This window comes from Oncorhynchus keta, chromosome 1 (genome assembly GCF_023373465.1).
Source record: "Oncorhynchus keta strain PuntledgeMale-10-30-2019 chromosome 1, Oket_V2, whole genome shotgun sequence".
Taxonomy (NCBI): domain Eukaryota; kingdom Metazoa; phylum Chordata; class Actinopteri; order Salmoniformes; family Salmonidae; genus Oncorhynchus; species Oncorhynchus keta.
In genome coordinates, this window is record NC_068421.1 from 41325677 (window position 1) to 41340073 (window position 14397).

Consider the following 14397-nt stretch of genomic DNA (forward strand, 5'->3'; position numbering starts at 1 on the left):
TTTCAAGAGGGCCACCATTGTCCCTGTTCCCAAGAAAGCTAAGGTAACTGAGCTAAACGACTACCGCCCCGTAGCACTCAATTCCATCATCATGAAGTGCTTTGATAGACTAGTCAAGGACCATATCACCTCCACCCAGACGATGCAATCTCAACCACACTGCACACTGCGCTAACACATCTGGACAAGAGGAATACCAATGTGAGAATGCTGTTCATCGATTACAGCTCAGCATTTAACACAATAGTACCCTCTAAACTCGTCATTAAGCTCGAGACCCTGGGTCTCGACCCCGCCCTGTGCAACTGGGTACTGTACTTCCTGACGTGCCGCCCCCAGGCGGCCCCAACTCTGGGGCCCCACAAGGGTGCGTTCTGAGCCCTCTCCTGTACTCCCTGTTCACCCACAACTGCGTGACCATGCATGCCTCCAACTCAATCATCATTTGCGGACGACACTACAGTGGTAGGCTTGATTACCAACAATGACGAGACGGCCTACAGGGAGGAGGTGAGGGCCCTCTGAGTGTGGTGTCAGGAAAATAACCTCACACTCAACGTCAACAAAACAAATGAGATGATTGTGGACTTCAGAAAACAGCAGAGGGAGCACCCCCCTATCCACATCGATGGGACAATAGTGGAGAGGCTAGTAAGTTTTAAGTTCCTCGGCGTACACATCACGGACAAACTGAATTGGTCCACCCACACAGACAGCGTTGTGAAGAAGGCGCAGCAGCGCCTCTTCAACCTCAGGAGGCTGAAGAAATTCGGCTTGTCACCAAAAGCACTCACAAACTTCTACAGATGCACAATCGAGAGCATCCTGTCGGGCTGTATCACCGCCTGGTAAGGCAACTGCTCCGCCCACAACCGTAAGGCTCTCCAGAGGGTAGTGAGGTCTGCACAACGCATCACCAGGGGCAAACTACCTGCCCACCAGGACACCTACACCACCCGATGTCACAGGAAGGCCATAAAGATCATCAAGGACAACAACCACCCGAGCCACTGCCTGTTCACCCGCTACCATCCAGAAGGCCAGGTCAGCACAGGTGCATGAAAGCAGGGACCGAGAGACTGAAAAACAGCTCCTATCTCAAGGCCATCGGACTGTTAAACAGCCACCACTAACATTGAGTGGCTGCTGCCAACACACTGACTCAACTCCAGCCACTTTAATAATGGGAATTGATGGAAATTGATGTAAAATATATCACTAGCCACTTCAAACAATGCTACTTAATATAATGTTTACATACCCTACATTACTCATCTCTATATGTATATACTGTACTCTATATCATCTACTGCATCTTTATGTAATACATGTATCACTAGCCACTTCAAACTATGCCACTTTTGTTTACATACCCTACATTACTCATCTCATATGTATATACTGTACTCGATACCATCTACTGCATCTTGGCTATTCCGTTCTGTACCATCCCTCATTCATATATCTTTATGTACATATTCTTTATCCCTTTACACTTGTGTGTATAAGGTAGTAGTTTTGGAATTGTTAGGTTAGATTACTCGCTGGTTATTACTGCATTGTCGGAACTAGAAGCACAAGCATTTCGCTACACTCGCATTAACATCTGTGTAAGTGACAAATACATTTGATTTGAAAAGTGTATACGATAAATATGATTCTGTAACAAAGAATGAGATCCAAAAGTCACTTGGAATGGAAAGTGTGCAAATATATTTTCAAATAGTTTTCATAGTAATAAAGTTTTTTTGTTTTGTTTAAATCACTGACAAAACAGTTAACCAGAAACAAATACAAAAAATTACAACAACAAAAAAATATTGTTTATAAAAAGTACACAACGGCTATGTCGTCCATAAATACAGTGCATAGTGTTATACATCTTTAGGTGCTGGAAGGAGGAAATGCTTTCGGGTTTGATTCAGCTTGTAAACGACACCAGGAAGGAACATTTACAGAAATGGTTCTACTCACTGAAACAGATATCATTTGGTAAAAAAAAGAAGAAGTTATTTCTCAATTGTAAATATATACATGGTATGTTATCACTATTTGTTTATTGATCACACAAACATTTCAAATTGTGAATACAAAGTCAACTATCTTATATCAACTTTAAGGTACATTCGATTCTCGTGTAAAAAAAACAACAAAAAAAGTCTAAAGAAATAAATGTACAAACATGTCAGTGACGTGTAGCTTCCTCTTCCGCATACACATTTCTATCAAATAATACAAGTTATTATTACACAAAGAGTCATTTCACTTTGAACAGCATAAATTAATACAAGAAGCAATCAGAAACATCAGTTGGGGTTGTAAAAATCAACAAATGGAGAGAATACGAGTCACTGACATTTTAGAGGAATACAAATTTGGTTCAGCGATGTCATGATGTTGCTGTGTTTTTTTTGTTGTACAGTCCAGCTGAAGAGAGCGTTTTGTTAACAAAACATCCACAGACAGAGATTCTGACTTAGACAAAGGCTCTGCTCGTCTGTGGCAGTAGCGTGTCATCTTTGCCTTGGAGACTACACTGTCCCCATTCAGTGGTTCCCGTCTGCCTCAGGTCTGGGCACAGAACACGGTGTGTTGATCATGATTGAGCTCAAAGTGAGCCATCTCAATGGGCCGGATACTACCTTTAAATACGTGTTCGTATCGTTAGGATTCTGGACAATGTACATTAACCTCTTTTTCACCACTATGCATTTCAACTTCAAAGGAAAGGATGGCTAAAGGACATACTTATTTACCTGCTTTAAAATAGCACTCTCAAGTGTGTGTGTATGTAGTTGAGCTTATGTGTATGTATAATGAGTTGTGTGTGCTGTATAAGACTCAAACTGTATTAATATCAGAGTTCTATAGACTCAAATCTCTCTCAGACACGATACGTCAGTACGTTGACGTTTTCTTCAGAGAACAACCCTCTCAGCTTTTTTGGACAGGTATTTTAGTGAGCCCCTGACACTTCCCCAGTAGCAGATAGGACTGTTGAGTGGAGGAAGACAATGTTCAAAGTAGTAGCTGTGTTATGCTGCCACACAGTGGTTGGGCCGGCGGGACATGACGTAGCCCCGGTGACACACACAGCGATAGGAGCCGTCTGTGTTGATGCATTGGCCGCTCGCACATACGTTGTCAGGATCCTCACATTCATTGATGTCTGGTCATAGAAGCAGAACAAGGAAACAAGTGAAAACACAATACATGTGAATCAGTGAACGTCCAAATGTATATACAGTACCAGTCAAAAGTTTGGAAACACCTACTCATTCAAGGGTTTTTCCCTTTGCCTTGATGACAGCATTGAACACTCTTGGCATTCTCTCAACCAGTTTCATGAGGAATGCTTTTCCAACAGTCTTGGAGTTAATATATACCATTTAGCAGACACTTTTATCCAAAGCGACTTACAGTCATGTGTGCATACATTCTACGTATGGGTGGTCCCGGGAATCGAACCCACTACCCTGGCGTTACAAGCGCCATGCTCTACCAACTGAGCTACAGAAGGACCACTTATTGCTGAGCAATTGTTGGCTGCTTTTTCTTCACTCTGCTGTCCAACATCCCATACCATCTCAATTGGGTTGAGGTCAGGTGATTGTGGAAGCCAGGTCATCTGATGCAGCACTCTATCACTCTCTTTGGTCAAATATCCCTTACACAGCCTGGAGGTGTGTTTTTGGTCATTGTCCTGTTGAAAAACAAATGATTCTCCCACTAAGCGTAAGCCAGATGGGATGGCATAACGCTGCAGAATGCTGTGGTAGCCAATCTGGTTAAGTGTACCTTGAATTCTAAATAAATCACAGGCGGTGTCACCAGCAAAGCACCCCCACACCATCACAACACCTTCTCCATGCTTCATGGTGGGAACCACACATACAGAGATAATCCGTTCACCTACTCTGCATCTCACCAGGACACGGCGGTTGGAACCAAAAATCTCAAATTTGGACTCATCAGACCAAAGGACAAGGGGTCAGCAAAAGGTTCTTTAGATATCCACCTGATTCACACAGTCTCCTCTGAACTGATGTTGATATCCTGTGAAGTAGGGCTGCTCTGATGCAGTTTCTAATGAACTTATTCTCTGCAGCAAGCAAGTCCCATTCTTGATTAGAATTGAAGGTTATTATTGGTGTTCTTTAGTGATGGTGGTTTCTATTTAGTTCTTTCCATAATATCGACTTTTACCAGGGTGTTCACACCACACAACTGATTGGCTCAAATGCATTAAGGAAAGAAATTCCACAAATTAACTTTTAACCTGTTAATTGAAATGCATTCCAGGTGACTACCTCATGAAGCTGGTTGAGAGAATGCCAAGAGTGTGCAAAGCTGTCATCAAGGCAAAGGGTGGCTACTTTGAAGAATATCAAATATAAAATACATTTTGATTTGTTTTAACTCTTTTTTTGGTTACTACATACTACAGTTATGTCAGTTTTGATGTCTTCACTATTATTCTACAATGTAGAAAATAGTCAAAAATAAAGAAAAATCCTTGAATGAGTAGGTGTGTTCAAACTTTTAACTGGTACTGTATGTTCCGGTAGATGTGTAAATCGGTAAATCTATACATTTCCCTGGAAATTTCTAGATTCTCCATTGCACTGGTAAATCTACAGATTTTACTGTAACATAAATGTCAATCTGAGAATAAGAGAATGGCTCTTGCTATGTGATGCAGATTGAAAGGCATAAGGTTCGAAGGACAAGTGAAAGGCAGGGAGTTTTGCATATAGACAACTGCGATTAGTTGAAGGGTTTGTCTTGTGGATTGTGTGAGGAGGGATACCTACCTATGCAGGCCATGGAGGTCATGTCCAGCTCGTATCCCTCGTAGCAGTCACACGTGTATCCCTCCACCACCCGGATACACCTGCCGTTCTCACAGCCGTGCAGTATCCCACAGTCCTCTGTGCTCAGGCCTGCATACGGCTCATATTGTCCTGGAGCGGGGAGAGGAGGAGATGGTCAGAAGTAAGAACAGATAGCTAACACACTGTTTTTCACAGGGCCTAGGCTAAGTTTACATCTTTAAAAAAAGTGAAATATTTTGGGTAATGCAGCAGCATTGACAAAATTACATTAATGCAGTGAATGCAGTAATGCACAGAAAGAGAGGGCGTACTCTCATAGACTCTCCTTGGGCCTCCACCTGGCCCCCGTCTATCAGGGAAAGGGGGTCCCACACGCCAGGGTTCTGGCCCCTCCTCCTCCTCCTCACTGTAGGGGTCACTGTCCGGGAGGGGGGCCAGACTCAGAGGGAGGCCCTCGGGGATGGGGGGCCGCTCCCCAAAGGAGAGCTCAGAACGAGGGTCTGGGAGGCTGCGGAAGGGAGGTCTCGGAGGAGCGTCAGGTGGGCCGTAGTCGTCCTCGTCATAGTACCGCTCAGGACTGGGAGGGAGAAATCCAACATGTTTGTCGAGAACATATGTTGTGTCTTGTGATGATGTATGTGAATGAGTGAGTGTGGTGAATAGGGCAGTGTGTTACATGTATCCTGAGGGCTGTCTGTATGGGCTCTCTGGGACCCTGAAGGTGCTGGGTGTTCTGCCTCTGAAGCCAGACCTGCTGCCCCCTGGTGGTGTGTAGTCGTCATAGTCAGGCCGGGGGTACTCAGGCCTGCGGGGGATGGGGTCTGGGAAGGAGTCCGGTCCATAGGGCACGCGGTACCCCCCTCCTCCTCCTCTACCTGGCCCTGGGTCCGGACCGTAGCGGTCAGGGAAGGGGGGAGGAAACTCTGGGGGCCTCAGGAAGACGTTACACCGAGCCTCATAGTCCTCTGACAGAGAGAGAGAAGGAAAAGAGGCGTAGGTCAAAAATGACACCATAAACACAACTCTCCCACAACAGAGCTACATTTTGCTTGTATCTCGGGACAAAATGCTAACACAGCGGAATGTTCAATGCAAATACTCATCCACAATCAGCGTGGCCGTAGTAGCTTATCAGTGAGTGTGTGGTCAGTCTAGTAGTACCTGAGTCTCTGGCAGGACACAGAGCACACTGCAGTCCCCAGCCCTCTCCATACAGACAGCAGCACTCAGTGAAGGTGACCTGTCCGCCCAGCAGGGGGCTCTGACACACCAGGTCTGGTGTGACATACTGCCAGCAGAAGGACAGCTTCTCATCTGGAGACAGGAGGGAGGGGGCATGAATGAGGAGGGGAAAGGTGAGATGGAAAGAGAGGCAAAGAAAGATGGAGAAAGGGAGGTGGGAAAAACGAGGGAAAGATAGATGGGGAAAGCAGGAGCGAGAGATAGATTGAAAACAGACGGTGAGAGAGAGAGCTCACAGTTTGAGCTAATAAGTAAAAGAAAATGAGTAGTGAGGACTCATAAGGTGAGTTATTGGGCACTCCCGTCTCCCAGCGTGTGTAGTCTTACCCACGGCGAGGCCAGTGGAATTGACACAGCTGCGCTGAGTGTCGTCCAACACAAGAGGAGGCACGCAGGTACAGAAGTGTGAGCCTAATGTGTTGACGCAGATTCCCCCTGGACAGCTGTCCTCCCCTGCCTCACACTCATCAACATCTACCAGGAGAGGACAGAGACAGAGAGAGAGAGAGAGATGAGATTTTAGGAACCTACCCATTATATATAATCATCTAATTCAACCGCAATTATGAAGACTGGGTCAAAACGGCCCAATATCACTGATAAAGATGTGCCACTAACCGATGCACTCCAGAAACACGTTGTCATAGTAGTACCCACTGGTGCAGTAGCAGGAGTAGCCAGGGATGTTGTTGACACATACACCGCTCTTACACACCTCAGGGTGGAACAGCTTACACTCATCCACATCTGTGAGAGCAGATGAAGGCCTGGATTACAGGTACAGTGCAGTATAAGCAATAAGCATGACTACAAATCATGTGGGTCAAAAAAAGGTCAAATAGTGGTGCTTATATTTGTCCATGTTTCACACATGTGCAAGTGTGAAATCAAAATGTGTTGTTTTTTTTGCCATCGTAGAGAGGGGTCACAGCCAGGGGTCAGCCACTATCGACAGCAACCCTGGAACAATTAGGGTTAAGTGTTTTGCTCATTTAGTCAGCTCAGGGATTTGAACTAGCAACTTTCAGGTTACTGGCCCAACACTCTAACCGCTAGGCTACCTGCTGTGTGTGTATGAGAGACAGCTGTTACCTTTGTAGCTAAACGCTCCTGGCCCAGTCACATATCCCCGTCCGCTGGGGCACAACGCCTGGTGCTCGGCTGAACAGAAACCACAGGAAACAAAACGACATATCAGAGAGGAAAACTTCCCGACATCAGGGATAACTTTTTCTGAGTGGGTTGATAGGTGGAGCAGACTACAGGAGTATACCATAGACATACATACTCCCTTTAGTCATATATATATATATATATATATATCCCATGGAGACCACAGGAGGCTGCTGACGGGAGAACAGCTCATTATATTGGCCGAATCGGAGCAAATGGAATGGCATCCAACACATGGGAACCACGTATTTGATACCATTCCACCGACTCCACTCCAGCCATTACCACGAGCCCATTCTCCCCTTTTCGGTGCCACCAACCTCCTGTGCTAGATACATACTCAATATAGTCATACCATAGACATACTCTTCACATCAGTATTGATCACTGGTCCCTACCTGTGTCTAGCTGAGGACAGGGGTCGAACTGGCAGCCCATTCCCCAGCCCTGGCCCACGGTGCAGCAGCACTCCTGCTGGGTGGTGTTGCGGGCCAGGACGCTGCACGAGCTCTGCTCCTCGGTGTTGTAGTAACACTCCCTCAACTCGCCAGGCCGGGCAGGGGGCAGCTGGGACGTATCGGGCCGACGCTGGGGACCGAGGCCGGTGGTGGAGGAAGACGAGGAGGAGCCGCCAGAGAACACTGGAAGACCTGTGAGAAACGTCTGTGGGTTGAGGTGTGTGTGGTTATGGCAGCGCTGCTGACCACCAAGACAACATAGTGTTCCCTGATGAACAGCAGGGGGCAGCAACACCAAGCTGTTGGAATGGGCACCTGTTGAAGAGGTCTCACCAAACTCACCATGCACAAACTGGTGTCAAATGCCATTAAAACGGTGTAGGAATGAACATTTTAAGCAGGGAAAGTGTTATTCCCATCAGGGAATAGAAATGTTTATTTTTGTATGGGGAAAAACAAGCTTATCTAGATAATCCTCGAAAAGCACAATAGTGTTGGACAGCGTACAGTACCTGGTCGGGGCGTGCTGAGGCACTGTCCTGAGCGCGTATCAAACTCTTCCCCCTCTCCTGGACACTCACACATGAAGGAGCCATCCACATTCTCACAGCGCGCCGCGCCACACACGCCCTGCATCGTCTCACACTCGTTTTCATCTAGAGACACAGAGATAGATAGAGAAACAGAGCGATAGAGAGAGAAAGAGAGAGGGAGAAATAGGGAGAAAGAGAGTGAGCGAGAGAGAAAGAAAGAGAAATATGGGGCGAAAAGGTATAACCATGTCGGCTAAATCGAGCAAAGACAAATGACAGGACAGCAGAATGGTAGCGTTTGTACACTTATCAGAGACTCGTGCATCTGTGTTGAGACGTACCCACACATCCCTTCCCATCGCTGGTGGCTGTGTAGCCCTGGTCACACATGCACTGGTATGTTCCAATTAGGTTCTGGCAGAACGCATGCTCCCCGCATACGGTCTCATTGGCACACTCATTGATATCTGTGAGCGAGAAGAAGAAACAGAAGTGAAGAGAGAGATGACATCACTCCTAAATGAATCTTTGAAGTATGGTCTCAAGTATGGTCACTATTATCATTATATTTAGATGGATAAACTTGATTCAATTATTGCAAGGTATAAATCAACAGTCAGTGAAGACAACACAGTGAGATATATCCCGAGCTCTTTTTCCACCATGTCTGTGTGTGTCTGCGTGTTACAGACGCATATCTTGGCAAGGAAAGGCGAATGGCATTCTTGTGACTGAGCATCTGCGAGGTGAAAGCCTCCAACCTGACACATCAATCAAACACAGCTGCCATGACGACCAAACCCTTAGCCTGGATCCCACATCTGTGTCCAATCTGACAAACATTCCTACATAAACTATCATGGCTAAACTGTATGACAGTATAGTGAGAATGTCATTCAATCTCTATTGTAGCATAGAATCAGATCATTGTAAAATAAATCAAGTGGATTAATAAATACGAGAATAATAAAAAGTAGATTCTTATGCGTGAACCAGATTTAGTAAAGGATGAAGTCGATGAGTTTGATGAAGAGATGGAACTGACCGACACACTCTCCGGTGCGGGTGACCCGGTAGCCCGGCTCACAGGAGGTGATACAGCGGTAGGAGCCAATGGTGTTCTCACAACGCTGTGTCCGACACACTGCTCCCTCTGAGCACTCATCTACATCTGGGGGGAGAGTGGGGATCACACACACACACACACACACACACGAAAGCTGTGCGTATTACATAAAAGGGACACAAGGTTTCAATGGTCTGTCTACGGCGGATGATGAACAGTGCAAAGTGGTTGAGGTGTTGAGTTACCCAGACAGGCTGTCTTCTCTGGGTTGGTGGTGAATCCCACTTGGCACTGGCACTGGTAGGAGCCCTCTGTGTTGACACAGCGCCCATCCTGGCACACCCCCGGGCCTGACCTGGCACACTCATCCACATCTGGGCACGCAATGACAACACGCCATTACATCACCACAGACAACCCCGCTGTGCCTACCGCCAAGTAAAGCAATCTCACTATGTGAGTGGCTATGAGTAATATAATCTGTGCAAAGTAGCCTATAAGGGATTATTTGTATAAGGGATTAGAGTTGTCCAAGTTAATGGGCTGTGCAGTTTAAACTGCAGAGTAAACAGCAAATATATGTAATGAGTAGAGACTTCTCCATTCTGCAGGTTTAAGAGTAGCCTACAGAAAGGCCAGTGGGACTTGGGTGTGTGTATGAGGTGTGTGTGTGTGATGGTCGTGAGGCCTCACCTAGGCAGGAGCTCCCGTCGCTGCTGGTGGTGTAACCCTGGGAACACACACAGCGGTAGGAGCCCTCTGTGTTCACACACTCTCCCCTGGGGAAGCAGTACTCCCCCTCTAGACACTCGTTGACGTCTGTGAAAAGACACGACAACCACGTTAGAATATGACACAAAAGAACACCAACATGCATATACACGCCATCAAAAGAAATCACCAACATTGTGGCATTCGTCACCATCAGTAGTGGTTTTAGACCCCATCATAGCACTGAGACGGCACTTGTGAAGGTGGTAAATGACATTTTAATGGCATTGGACCGAGGCTCTGCATCTGTCCTCGTGCTCCGAGACCTTAGTGCTGCTTTTGATACCATCGATCACCACATTCTTTTGGAGAGATTGGAAACCCAAATTGGTCTACACGGACATGTTCTGGCCTGGTTTAGATCTTATCTGTCGGAAAGATATCAGTTTGTCTCTGTGAATGGTTTGTCCTCTGACAAATCAACTGTAAATTTCGGTGTTCCTCAAGGTTCTGTTTTAGGACCACTATTGTTTTCACTATACATTTTACCTCTTGGGGATGTTATTCGAAAACATAATGTTAACTTTCACTGCTATGCGGATGACACACAGCTGTACATTTCAATGAAACATGGTGAAGCCCCAAAATTGCCCTCGCTAGAAGCATGTGTTTCAGACATAAGGAAGTGGATGGCTGCAAACTTTCTACTATTAAACTCAGACAAAACAGAGATGCTTGTTCTAGGTCCCAAGAAACAAAGAGATTTTCTGTTGAATCTGACAATTAATCTTAATGGTTGTACAGTCGTCTCAAATAAAACTGTGAAGGACCTCGGCATTACTCTGACCCTGATCTCTCTTTGAAGAACATATCAAGACCATTTCGAGGACAGCTTTTTTCCATCTACGTAATATTGCAAAAATCAGAAACTTTCTGTCCAAAAATGATGCAGAAAAATTAATCCATGCTTTTGTCACTTCTAGGTTAGACTACTGCAATGCTCTACTTTCCGGCTACCCGGATAAAGCACTAAATAAACTTCAGTTAATGCTAAATACGGCTGCTAGAATCCTGACTAGAACCAAAAAATTTGATCATATTACTCCAGTGCTAGCCTCTCTACACTGGCTTCCTGTCAAAGCAAGGGCTGATTTCAAGGTTTTACTGCTAACCTACAAAGCATTACATGGGCTTGCTCCTACCTATCTCTCTGATTTGGTCCTGCCGTACATACCTACACGTACGCTACGGTCACAAGACGCAGGCCTCCTAATTGTCCATAGAATTTCTAAGCAAACAGCTGGAGGCAGGGCTTTCTCCTATACAGCTCCATTTTTATGGAACGGTCTGCCTACCCATGTCAGAGACGCAAACTCGGTCTCAACCTTTAAGTCTTTACTGAAGACTCATCTCTTCAGTGGGTCATATGATTGAGTGTAGTCTGGCCCAGGAGTGGGAAGGTGAACGGAAAGGCTCTGGAGCAACGAACCGCCCTTGCTGTCTCTGCCTGGCCAGTTCCCCTCTTTCCACTGGGATTCTCTGACTCTAACCCTATTACAGGGGCTGAGTCACTGGCTTACTGGGGCTCTCTCATGCCGTCCCTGCAGGGGGTGCGTCACCTGAGTGGGTTGATTCACTGTTGTGGTCATCCTGTCTGGGTTGGCGGAGATCTTTGTGGGCTATACTCAGCCTTGTCTCAGGATGGTAAGTTGGTGGTTGAAGATATCCCTCTAGTGGTGTGGGGGCTGTGCATTGGCAAAGTGGGTGGGGTTATATCCTTCCTGTTTGGCCCTGTCCGGGATGTCCTCGGATGGGGCCACAGTGTCTCCTGACCCCTCCTGTCTCAGCCTCCAGTATTTATGCTGCAGTAGTTTGTGTCGGGGGCTAGGGTCAGTTTGTTATATCTGAGTACTTCTCCTGTCCTATTCGGTGTCCTGTGTGAATCTAAGTGCGCGTTCTCTAATTCTCTCCTTCTTTCTTTCTCTCTCTCGGAGGACCTGAGCCCTAGGACCATGCCCCAGGACTACCTGACATGATGACTCCTTGCTGTCCCCAGTCCACCTGGCCATGCTGCTGCTCCAGTTTCAACTGACCTGAGCCCTAGGACCATGCCCCAGGACTACTTGACATGATGACTCCTTGCTGTCCCCAGTCCACCTGGCCATGCTGCTGCTCCAGTTTCATCTGACCTGAGCCCTAGGACCATGCCCCAGGACTACCTGACATGATGACTCCTTGCTGTCCCCAGTCCACCTGGCCATGCTGCTGCTCCAGTTTCAACTGTTCTGCCTTACTATTATTTGACCATGCTGGTCATTTATGAACATTTGAACATCTTGGCCATGTTCTGTTATAATCTCCACCCGGCACAGCCAGAAGAGGACTGGCCACCCCACATAGCCTGGTTCCGCTCTAGGTTTCTTCCTAGGTTTTGGCCTTTCTAGGGAGTTTTTCCTAGCCACCGTGCTTCTACACCTGCATTGCTTGCTGTTTGGGGTTTTAGGCTGGGTTTCTGTACAGCACTTTGAGATATCAGCTGATGTACGAAGGGCTATAAAAATACAATTTGATTTGATTTGATTTAGCACCATCATCGATACTGACCTCGACATTGGCGTCCAAGGCCAGTGGTTCTGTAGCCTGGTTGACAGTCACAGCGATAGGAGCCGTCCGTGTTCACACACAGCCTCGCTGCACCACAGGTGTCAGGGCTCTGGCATTCATCCACATCTGAGGAAGGGAGAGGGGAATGCTCATGGGTACTGCAGGTGGGTCGCACACACACACACAGACACACACCTCTGCTTCATGTATAGGGTCTTTCTGTTCCCCCTAAAATAGGTTAAACAGCTTCCAAGTGTTTCTCTTAAATCAACACAGCACAAATGGGTTCAGTCCCTCGTGGATATAACGTTTTGACAGAGAAACCACTCCAACGAGACATCCATCCATTCCCAAGTGTTACATCCATTTATAAGGTGTCTCTGATTTACAAGCTATCCCCTTTGAAGTCTAAACATCTGTTGCAAACTCTGTTGGTTCACATCAGCACCAGTCTAACAGCCAGACATCCGTTGAGTACCTCGGAGAGAATACCTCGTTGAATACCTCGGAGTGATTTTCATGTGCTCTGGATTATCACAGCATGGGTAAAGTGCTGACTGACAGTGAACTGCGAAGGAAACGGTACATTCATATGAATTGTTTATGTGGTCTCTTGTTTTTTTTGTTTATTTTCAGGTAGAGGCAATGCACCCAGGTGGGATGGTGCACAGTGTCCTTTAATAATGATACTCGGGCTGATTATTTGTGTGCCCCACAGACAATAAACTGCTTGGTAGTGAGTAAGAGAAGCCAGAAAAGGTGAAGTGAGGAGAGCAGAGGAGAGGAATGCAGAGGAGAGCACTGACTGCAGTATGACACGGGGTCTAGAGGGCCAACCCCTTTGCTCACTCATCGCCTACTGTAAGATGATGAAAATCGGCCCGGTCACACTGCTCCGTGCAGTTTATATAAACAAGTGTTGGAACAGCTTGATTCTTCAGCAAACTTTAGTATGGTGACGGTCTTAGTCAAGCTGCCTCACCAATAACACCAACGGTGTTAGCGATGTGATTGTCTGATTCCATAAAGCCGTATGAGCGGAATACAATCTCAAGTGGAAGGCGTATGAAAAAGAGTTTGGTGCTCATTTCGGTCTCGTGTCACATTCCGCAACATTGACACAATTCAACTCTTTAAAAATGTGTTTCCTCATTAGGCAGAAATGTGCAGTTGTTCATAAATCCCCCTCCTCTCCTTGGCCGTAAAAGAGCCATGGCATTCCTTCCCAGAAACAAATGTGGCAGGCAAGTGTGAGAGCAATAAAACACCTTGGAAAAACATGTCGACTACATGGACAGAATGCCTTGAATTGACTTGATATACTGCCTAATAGACAGCTAGTCTTACCTGCGCATAACCCATCTTGCATTCTGTGGCCCGCTTTGCAGGCGATACACTTGTAGGAGCCTTCAGAATTCACACACCGTTGCCCAGGACACCGTGAGGAGTCTGCACATTCATCAACGTCTAAAATGAAGCAAGTGGAGGTTACACATCAAACAGTGATATGGACCTTGAACCATCATGCAAAAGTCAGACACATGCAGCCTCACCAACACAGACGCTGCCCTGCAGTTTGAACCCGGTGCGACAAACGCACCGGTAGCTACCGAGAGTGTTTTCACAGAGGCCGTTGGCACATAGGTTGGAGGTCTGCCGACACTCATCGATATCTGTGTGAAAGTAACAATATCAGTATTGATACAATTATCAATATGGAATACAAATGGGTGTGTGTGTGTGTTTGTCTCTGTGTTTCTCTGTGTGTGTGTGTG

The 14397-nt window shown here is 46.4% G+C and overlaps 1 protein-coding gene across 3 annotated transcripts in view; it reads right to left on the bottom strand.

Annotated features, from left to right (window-relative positions):
• Positions 1-1690: 1690 nt before the first annotated feature.
• The window catches only part of LOC118396394 (latent-transforming growth factor beta-binding protein 4-like), a 74608-nt gene continuing 61901 nt past the window's right edge, over positions 1691-14397 (bottom strand). For all 3 annotated transcript variants that reach the window (XM_052525298.1, XM_052525296.1, XM_052525290.1), the window contains 17 exons: positions 14176-14295; positions 13970-14089; positions 12623-12748; positions 10001-10126; positions 9553-9681; positions 9287-9412; positions 8583-8708; positions 8221-8364; positions 7649-7900; positions 7170-7238; positions 6696-6824; positions 6405-6551; positions 5997-6149; positions 5512-5800; positions 5147-5412; positions 4815-4964; positions 1691-3169 (listed from right to left, as the gene is read on the bottom strand). In XM_052525298.1, the coding sequence (XP_052381258.1) occupies positions 3036-3169; positions 4815-4964; positions 5147-5412; positions 5512-5800; positions 5997-6149; positions 6405-6551; positions 6696-6824; positions 7170-7238; positions 7649-7900; positions 8221-8364; positions 8583-8708; positions 9287-9412; positions 9553-9681; positions 10001-10126; positions 12623-12748; positions 13970-14089; positions 14176-14295 (2606 nt within the window). In that variant the 3' untranslated portion in view covers positions 1691-3035. The remainder of the gene's footprint in view (positions 3170-4814; positions 4965-5146; positions 5413-5511; positions 5801-5996; positions 6150-6404; positions 6552-6695; positions 6825-7169; positions 7239-7648; positions 7901-8220; positions 8365-8582; positions 8709-9286; positions 9413-9552; positions 9682-10000; positions 10127-12622; positions 12749-13969; positions 14090-14175; positions 14296-14397) is intronic.